Genomic DNA, 10,282 nt, shown 5'->3' with positions numbered 1-10,282 from the left:
CCCAAATACTCTACTCTGGGATGGCGTCTTGCCCATGAGAGGCTCCCCACAGATGAGATTACAAGAAAGAAAGGAGTCCAAATGGTGTCTCGATGTTCTCTCTGCAACCAGGTAGAAGAAAGCACCAACCATATTTTTCTTCACTGCCAATATGCGATGGCCATTTGGGAGAATTTTACAAATTGCTTTGGTGTCCGCTGGGAAGATCACAACTCAGTGACATGTTTGATGATGTAGTGGAAGAGGAAAGTGAGATCATTCAATCTGAAGTCTCCTTGGCTGATGGGATTTACTATTATAGCTGCCCATATCTGGTGGGAACGTAACAGAAGACGGTATGAGGGCACAGCTAGGAATGTGAACTACTCCTATGAATATATTCGACAGGAAATTTGTCTCTGTGTAGGCCGCTCCAAGAGTGAGATTAAATCAACTCCTGATTTAATTTGCTACAGGAAATTGGGTCTATCTGTAGAAAACCAAAAGGATACGCCTCCTCTTGAAGTGCATCGGTGTAAACCTCCAATAAATTGGATCAAAATAAATGTGGATGGCAGCTCTCTGGGCAACCCAGGTAGAGCAGGGGCAGGGGGCATCGCCAGAGATAGTGAGGGGCACGTTTGTAACTCCTTCAGTACCTTCCTGGGTATCAAGAAGACATATGAAGCAGAATTTGAAGCGGTCCTGGAAGGAATCACACTGCTCAAAATATGAATGTCAGAGGTCTCTGGATCGAGTCGGATTTGACAACTGTGGTGACTGCAATACAAAAAAGTCAAATCCCTTGGTTTATTCCTTCAAAAGTGGATTTGCACCCTTCCTTTTTTAGAATCTACTCCATGGAAGATCACCCACTGCTATAGAGAAGTGAACACTGCTGCGGACTATCTGGCGAAGAAGGCATCCAAGTCAGGTGTCTCTGCTTGCGCGGTGCCTTTACCGAATCATATTAATGTCGATTTAGAGGATGATGTGTTGGGCAGGCACAGGTACCGCTTCTTCTTGGGTTAGGCTTGCCTCCTCTGCTGATGGCCATGCCGAAGGTGGAGGTCTCAAGTGGCTCTAGGGGTCTCGGGCTTGCCCTTTTTATTTTCTATGTACTCTCATTTTGCTTTTAATAATATTCACATCTTTAGCAAAAAAAAAAAAAAAAAGATTGTATCCTCACAACTAGTGAAAAAGTTTCATCATAATCAACACCATATTCTTAAGTGTAGCTTTTAGCAACAAGTCTTGCCTTAAACTTCTCAACATTTCCATGCAGATCCTTCGTTTTTTTGAAGATCCATTTGCAACCAACAACTTTAGTGTTCGCAGGTTTGTCAACTAATATCTATCCGGACCCCCATTCAATAGAATAGAAATCCTTGAAGAAATCAACATCTGATGAATCTTGTTTATCCATCTAATGGAAAATCCAAATTTCTCCAAAGTGGAAAAGAAAAATTCCCAAGATAGGGAATCATAAGCTTTTTGCACTTCCAACTTTAAACCCAAACCGTCACCCCTAACTATTGAGTGCATCAAACTCACCAGCTCTGAAACAAGACTAATGTTAGCTAAGATGACCTTACCCTTCTGGAACGCACCCTGATCTTCAGAAATTAATCTTAGAAGGAGAGTATTCAGCCTAGAAGCAAAGATCTTTGAAAAAACTTTACAAAAGAAATTCACCATACTAATGGGGCAAAATTTTTCTAAAGAGCAATGATTTACAGGGCTTACAGTCCAGCTATAACGACATTAAGCATGGTGGTGAAGGATTTTCCACCGTTTGCTATCTCCTTGTGGACAACAATGCTAGTGAACCATGTGAGAAGTGACCATGACAAGAAGAGAACATAGTGCAGAGAACCAAGTCCAACGTCCTTGGCTAGTCCTCCCTTCTTCCCATACTCATAAGTTTTTTTGAGAGCCATCTTGTACGATAATACCACCTTCTCTTCTCCAACAAATGCTTGGACCGTTCGAACATTGGCAATAGCCTAGACATTATATTCATTACATGAGATCTCATTAAGATGGGTACTTTTTTTGGGGCTACCACATTAAGATGGATACAAATATCTCTTCCTTGAATACAAACTATGCTTTTCTGACGGTGATAAATTTTTATTTAGGGGGTTATGATGACGGTGACATGGAAACAACCAAGCTATGACTATGAATTAATTATTTTTCCAAAAAAAATAAGAATTAATTATATATGATTTATGAAAGGGAACAGTATGTGCCAGGCAGGTGCACTGTCCAAATCTATGTAGAAACTATAGAGAGCGGATTAGGTTCACGTACGAGAATGTACGAGAACGACTCTGGTCCATGGATTTAGAATCAATTTTCTCTCTCTTCATTTAATATATTCTAAATCCACAGACCATGTTCTCGTACGTGAACCTGATCCGTTCACGAAACTATAGACCTATAGATCCATATGGTACCTTTTTTTCCTACCCCAGTGATATGTAATTTTTTCCCTTTCTTCTTCGTGAGTGTGCCATCATAGTCATTGTCAGTTCTCCAGGAGGCAACAGTGACGACGATGCCATCGATTGCGACAACGACAATCGATTTAACCACCCTTTCTGTGGTTAAATGGCTTATTAAGCTTTAGAGTGGCACGGCTTTAACTCCATTTATGTTCTAGAACTCTTTTAATTTTATCTCGCATTTAAAATTAAATCCTAAGTCTTGTGTTTTCATATGGAAAGTATTTGTTGGTGCATTAATGCGAGAGGTAAATTAGCCTCTCTTCTTCCAAAAAAAAAAAAAAATTACAAAAAAAATTAGCTTCATTTCTTTTGGTTGCTCTTTATTGATAGAGGAAATTACACTCCCCTCTCTTGTACTATGCCCTAATATCACTTTCTCTCACGTACTTTTTTAAATACCACTGCCCTCCCCTCTAGTCTGTCAGTTTGAAGACCTCATCCTTAATATATAATATTTAATCCCTAACTACCAAGAATGACCTTCAGAGCCCTAAAAAGGATTATCGTTGATTGTGGTCGAACAGTCTGAAATAATCGATCTCTTGTTGAAGCTCACCTCATGGAAATATAGGAATTTTCTTCTTGTTTTCCAGATTGTTGGGGTTTTTCTATTTGTACTAATTTTGCTGTTGTGAGTCAACGTTCTTGAAGATGGAGATTGGAATTTGGAATTGCTTTCATAAGCACTATATCACTCTCTTTGGATTAAATTAAAATTAAGGTAGTTAATGTCTTGTCTTGTAGATGATATTTTGTAATTAGAACCGTGGTGGTCTATTGGATTGCTGCCTACTGGGGTGGAATGGATTTTCAGCTACAAAAGGGGAAAGTGGAGACCCTTGGTGCGATGATAAGAGAGATGAAAAGCAAAGAGGGAGGAGTTTACCCTAAGTTGCATGTGCAATTTATCCTGTACTAGATGAGTTGCGAAGAGGAAGGAGAAGACCTTGTTGCACTCTCTCTTCTTTTCTGGGTCAGGAGAGCTTAAAATCAGGTCTAACCAATGATCAAAGTCCAAATACATAGTAGAGGTGGAAAAAGGGAGAGAAAGTATATGTATCAGACACAAGGTAATTAACACCGTCAGTGACTAATGGGATGATTGAAAGAATCTTCAAACTAGAGGGGAGGGGATTGGTATTTATAAAAATACATTGGTGGAAAGTGATATTGTGGCATAATACAAGGGAGGTGAGTGTAGTTTCCTCTTACTAATATTATAAAGAAATTGAAACTGATTGACATGTATTATTATTTGCTAACTTTGGTAAAAGGATTTTGGCAGCTGGACCATCATGCTCAAGGATTGAACACCTCCGGTCATCTTCCATAATTGAGATTTTTTTTTTTTTTAATTGAAGTAAAATAATGATGTATTAAAGAAAGAATAAAGAAAATATAAATTGAAAGGCAACCTCTAAGAACCAACAGGAAAGGAGGGAAGAGGTTCCCAAACCAGGCAAAACATGCCCCACCAAACAAATGGAGAAAAAAAACTCAAAGGAATGAACATCTCACATGAATTGGACTAAAAAACGTAATCTATTATCTATTATTGTCATATCTTTTTAGTTTATTTGGATGACCCGAAACTTTGTGATTCTTGGAACATCTAAACCTAACCCAAGTAAAACAATTCAATTATTGATTTTTCTATAAGGAAGTATGACTTGAATCTTTGTTCTAAATGGATTCAGGGAATTTATGTGGTGGGGATTAAAGTTCTATGTGCATAGATATGACTACCGCAGGTTATCAGAGTTGGGTTTATGTGTTTTATTTTGTGATGATAGTACAACAATAACATCTATACAACATCTCATCTAAATAAGGTATGTTACAGAGATCATTGCCTTTCAAATAGCTTTATTCGAAGTTATACTTGAGTCGAGATCTAAACTATGCATGTCTTTCTTCACTACTTCTTATATGATTATTTTCGTCCCTTCATATAGTCGTCATCCTCATTACAATTATTACCGTGAAAAAACCTTATTTGAGCATGATTAAACCTAGGAAAACCTGAATCCTATGGTGGGCCCAAAAAGTTGGACTCAATCTCAGGCTCAGGCTTAGGCTTAGGTTGAGGCATGTGCTTCAACTAATTATTGTCCAGTCCCCAAATTCACTCGATTCCATGAACTTAATGGATATTCGAGATTCAATCTAAAAACTAAGTTTACTTTCCAACAATGGTGAAGGAGGAATCCCCTCATCATGGTCATTGGTACTATTGGATTGGCATAGAGAGGGATAGTTTTGACATTATACAATAAGAAGTAAGAATTAATGATGACACAATAGTCCAATCATATGATCACATCGACCATAACATATTTATATTAGCAACATACATCGATATCTATATGTGGAGCAATTGTTTGTACCACATTGCAGATAGCTTTGGTATTCTCTGTAATGTATCGTAGTCGACATAGTAGAGTCCAAATCGTAAAGTATACCCATTTAGCCACTCAAAGTTGTCAAGAACAGACCAAATGAAATAACCCTTTACATCAGCTCCATTCCTGTCGATGGATGGATGTACACAAATGTCCATCAAGATGCATGTAGAATGTGTATCAAAAATTTAATTTTAAGAGAAAGAGAATGCTACCCTCTTGCTATAGATACATGCCAACGTATGGGCCAATGGGGGGTGGGGGAGTGTAGGAGGATCTTTGGCATGAAGTGTTATGGGCTTTCAACGCCTGTTGTGTCTAGACATAGACACATGCAAATGGGTAGTGCTTTTTCTTCCTTAATTTTAATAAGGGGAAGAAGACTCCCAAGCTATGTGGCACCTCCTTCAGACACTAAAAAGGCGAATATAACCACCCTGTCCCTATAAAAAAAAAATTTACCCCTTTTCAATGCCCCATGCATTTTCTCTCATAGGCCAAGTGCAGGCCCTGCAGCCTGACAGCAATCAGTCTCCTAATTATGAATATATGCATGGATGGCAAGAACGGCAATGCATGGGTGGCCTGGCCTAGCCTATTTTGAGATAGGCATGGTCGTACGGTTTTAATTACATGATCTGCTTCACTTTGGCCCAGCTTGGCCTGGCCTGGCCTGGCCCTGCCCGGCCCAGCCTATTGGTGGCTTATGTTTTTCTTTCGTTTTTTTGATAAAGGTCTTATGTTTCTCTCCAGTCTTAAATAAAACACATCAAAAAAAAAAAAAAAAATCTTGGGTTTGGCTTGTTGTGGTTTTTGCTGGCCTACTTTCGACAATAACCAAGCCCAATTTTTCATTTCCCCATCCTTTAAAGTAGTATATATTTCTCTCGAGAACAAAATATATTGATTGAATTCTTTTGTGATGCAACAGGGCGTCTGACACACATCCAATGATCAGAAACGCTCAAGTACAGAGTTCAAGATGGGTAGCACACAGCCCAAGGCATTCCTCGGGTTGCCAGGCACCCTATTGTACCACAGAGGATCCAAGTCCGAAATATATTCATCTTGAGAAAAAAAAATATAGGTCGAGTGGTAGTAGGATGTACTTATTGCAACATTGTTTTCACTTTATTTTAATACAAACCGTTCATTTATTAAGAATTAATCTAAACCGTTAATTAATTTTACTATATTGTAACTGGTTCCCAGTTTTTAGGGTGGACAAATCAGGTCATTCTTATCTTTAACCTGCTGTGATAGTCACAGTATGGGTGAGAGAGAGTCTCACTCAGACGTAATAGTTCCAACTTCTTCCCCTCCAGATAACCGGGTAGAATAGGATAATGATTCGAAATTAAGGTTTAAGCAATGATTCAACAAAGAGGATGATGAGTCTTTCTATGAAAACTATGGTCTTTTTTTCGCTAAGAAGTCATGTATATTAAAATGAAAGAAGAAAAAAGAAATATAGTACATCAGATGAGGAAGGGAGAAATACCCAACACTCACACTAAGAAGAGAGGGAGAAGCAGAAACTCCACCTTCGGCATTGCCATCAGCAGAATTACGCAACTACCCAACTCCACCAAAAACAAAAATCAGGAAAGAGAAGAAGATCCTAGGTGAATCTGAACCTAGGCCGGCCCGATGCATCCATGTCTAATTCCATTTGAACCAGAGTTGGCCAAATTGAAATCGGCTCTGACACTTCAAAACGAGCAGCTGACTTTGACAAAAAATCCGCCACTGAATTTGCTTCCCTATAGCAATGCGTTATTTTCCATTCCACATCCTCCAAATAAGAAATACAATTTATCCATCTTTGCCGAGCTATCCATGGACTTTGCCTCTTCTGAAAAATAGTCACAACTGCAACTGAATCACATTCTATCCAGAGCCGTTTCACATTATGCTGCTTAGCTAATTCAATCCCTATCATAAGCGCTAAAAATTCAGCCTCAAAATTTGTGCGAGTTCCTAGAAATTTTCTGAAATTTGCCACTACCTCTGCCTTTTCATTGCGAAGGATTCCCCCTGCTCCAGACTTCCCTGGATTACCAATAGAGCAACCATCCGAATTGATTTTTATCCAACCTGGATTAGGAGGGCACCAGAAAATAGTGAAGATTTCCCGAGGCCTTCTCCGCACCCCTGAAATACCTAATCTTCTTGCAGTGACAAGATCCGAAATTGAGATGGCTGCCCCTGAATGAACCAACTCTTGGCAGCTAATTTCTCTCTTCATTTGGCCAAAACAATGCTCTTTTGATTTTGAGATTCCTTCGAATTTTCTTCCATTCCTCTCCAACCAAGTAAAGTAAGGGATTAAAACAAAACCCTTCAGCCACACCCCTTTAAAGATGGTCTTCTTGGCCTGATCTTTCCACCAAGCTATCAAACTTTCAACTCCTTCAAATCCAGGCCACCTAAACCCAAAACAACAACAAAATTTCTGCCACATGAAAATTGCAAAAGAACATTCATACATGGTATGATTTATTGACTCTTCCGCTATGCCACAGAGAGTGCACTGAGATGGCAATGGAACCCCTCTCTTTTTCACATTATCATCAGTAGCGAGCTTATTTTTCAACATTCTCCATCCAAACACCGATTGGCGAGGCTGAAGATGAGAATTCCAAATCAATGAATACCACCCCACCTTTGGCGATTCCCGTCTTACTTTTTCCCAAGCCGATTTTATTGTAAAAACTCCAGATGAATTTAATTCCCAATGACAAATATCATCCAGATCTGAAATTATGATATCCTTGGCCTGATCAAAGATATTCTGAAAAAATTCAGAGCTCACCTGGGGAAAATTCCACTCATCTTGGCAAATGAAATCAGAAACCTTTGCCTGCATCGAATCAAAGATATCTAACTGCGAACCATACATCTCCTCAATAGACTTCTTTCCCAGCCAGCTATCTTTCCAAAAATTTATCCTCTGACCATTCCCAACAGTCCATTGCTCATGAGACTGTACCCACCGCCACACCTTTTTAAGACCAGGCCATATCGAAGAGGAAATGTAGGTAGTTTTCAGCGAACCATCAATCTTCAGAAAACGAGCAAGAAAGAAAACACTCATTAGAGAATTTCCATGTTTGATTTGCCATGCTAATTTGCACAGGCATGCAAAATTAACATCTCGCAACCTCCTAATGCCAAGACCGCCTTCCCTGGTAGGTTTACATACCTCCTCCCACTTCACCACTATCTTCTTCCCTGTCTCCATGTCACCAGACCATATGAAGTTTCGCATCCACTTTTCCACTAATTTTATTGAGCTTCCTGGCCACCAATAAATCCCAAAATTATGAATTGGAATGCTTGAAATCACTGATTTAACCAGCTCCACCCTACCAGCCATGGAGAGAATCCGACCCTTCCATCCCGATAACCTCTTCTTGATTTTATCCATCAGCGGTAACATGTGGTCCCGTTGAACTCTCCCCTTGAAGATCTCCACACCTAAATATTTAGTAGGCTGCCTTGCAGATTGGATTCCCATAAAAGTACTTATAAAATGTTTCCTGTGAGGGGCAACCTTTCCAAAGAACAAACTACTTTTTTCTAGATTAAATATCTGGCCAGAGAATGCCTGATATTTATCAAGAAAAGCCTTAAGATTTTTGACAAAATGAGCAGATGCATTAATGAAAATGAAAATGTCATCAGCAAACAATAAATGGGAGGGAGTTAACACACCTCGAGGCCCAGGAAGAGACTTTATCAAACCATTCTGAACCATGCTTCTAAGACCTCTACAGAGAACCTCTTCTGCCAGAATAAATAAAAAGGGAGACAAAGGATCTCCTTGTTGGAGACCTCTACCAACCCCAAAGAACCCCACCGGGCCACCGTTCACCAAAATTGATACTCTGGAGGATAGAAGAAGGTTGTGAATCCAAGAAATCCACCTAGATGAGAACCCAACTGCAAAGAGGAATTCCCAAGCTAGAGAGTCATACGCCTTTTGAACATCGAGCTTCAGACCCATTCCACCACCCCTAACTGAAGAATGCATCAAATTTGACAGTTCTGAGGCGAGGCTGATATTTGTTGAAATTATTTTACCCTGCTGGAAAGCGCCTTGCTCTTCCGAAATCAATTTAGGCAAAACAACAAGTAATCTTGAAGATAGAATTTTTGATATCACTTTGCAGTAAAAATTCCCCATACATATAGGTCGAAACCTATCTAGAGAGGCCGCCCCCTCAACTTTGGGGATCAAGGAAATAAAGCAGTTATTTATTCCTTTAGGAAGCCGCCCTTCCTCAAAGAATTTTTTCACTGCCCTGCAAAAATCACCCTCAACAATAGTCCAACATCGCCTGAAGAAACTACCTGGGAACCCATCAGGACCTGGAGAGCTTACAGGATCTAAATCCCAAACAGCTTGTTTTATTTCGTCCCCACTCGGGACAATCTCCAATCCTGCCACGTCCTCCTCCTCCAACACTCTGGGAATATTATCAAGAAGGTCATTATGAACCGTGATTTCATCAGCCTCATGAAATTTCTCAAAAAAATCAGCGACATAAAACGATATTCCCTGTTGGTCTGAAACCCAAGTTCCATCTTCCTTTTTTAGGGAGGTTATCTGATTTTTCAACCTCCTAAGCTTCACAGAGAGATGAAAAATCTTCGAGTTACAATCTTCATTTTTCATCCATCTCAGTTTAGCTTTTTCAGCCCACAACTTCTCGTACATTTGGTTGGCCTTCAATAATACTGTTTTTGCATCTGCCTCTCTGTTAAATAATTCATCATTCATCCCAGCCACCTCTATCATATCTTGAACCTTCTTTAATTCCAGCTTTGCTTTATCGACCTCATCATTCAGGTTAGGAAAATTGGCCCTCGCCCAAACCTTTAAATTCTCCTTGACCTGCTTTAATTTTTGTGCCAGAACGAAAATTGGATTACCCCCTATCAAAGTTTTCCAAGCTTCCTCAACCACAGAGATAAATTGATCATTTTCCATCCAAAAGCTATGGAATCTAAAGGGGATATTTGTAGGTCTTTGAACATCATCAGAGACAACAAATAAAGGGGCATGATCTGATACCGAAGACAACAAAACACGCTGCTTCACATTTCTAAACACATCTATCCACTTCCCATTACAAAAACTCCGATCCAACACTGCAACTGCATGACCCCTTCGACGATTATTAGTCCAAGTGAATTTCTTTCCCTGAGAAGGGATAGAAAGCAATTCACATGCATCAACCATTGCCTGGAATTCAGCAGCTGATCCAAGATTAAACTTACCAGGACCTCTTTTCTCATGCGAGAACAGGGTTGCATTGAAATCCCCCATCACAGACCACGGAACCAAAGCTGATATCGACAACTCCAAATCTAACCACAATT

At 39.7% G+C, this 10,282-nt stretch overlaps 1 protein-coding gene across 1 annotated transcript in view; it reads right to left on the bottom strand.

Annotated features, from left to right (window-relative positions):
- Positions 1-1,207: 1,207 nt before the first annotated feature.
- Positions 1,208-10,282, bottom strand: part of LOC122062466 — a 29,084-nt gene continuing 20,009 nt past the window's right edge. Inside the window, exons 2-6 of the mRNA XM_042626116.1 lie at positions 8,505-10,270; positions 7,710-7,958; positions 1,726-1,985; positions 1,534-1,630; positions 1,208-1,333 (exon numbers count right to left, since the gene is read on the bottom strand). Coding sequence (XP_042482050.1) covers positions 1,208-1,333; positions 1,534-1,630; positions 1,726-1,985; positions 7,710-7,958; positions 8,505-10,270 — 2,498 coding nt within the window. The remainder of the gene's footprint in view (positions 1,334-1,533; positions 1,631-1,725; positions 1,986-7,709; positions 7,959-8,504; positions 10,271-10,282) is intronic.

Source organism: Macadamia integrifolia, unplaced genomic scaffold, assembly GCF_013358625.1.
Source record: "Macadamia integrifolia cultivar HAES 741 unplaced genomic scaffold, SCU_Mint_v3 scaffold1043, whole genome shotgun sequence".
Classification (NCBI taxonomy): Eukaryota; Viridiplantae; Streptophyta; class Magnoliopsida; order Proteales; family Proteaceae; genus Macadamia; species Macadamia integrifolia.
Note: the sequence above shows the minus strand (reverse complement) of the source record. Positions and strands in the feature narration are given on the sequence as shown.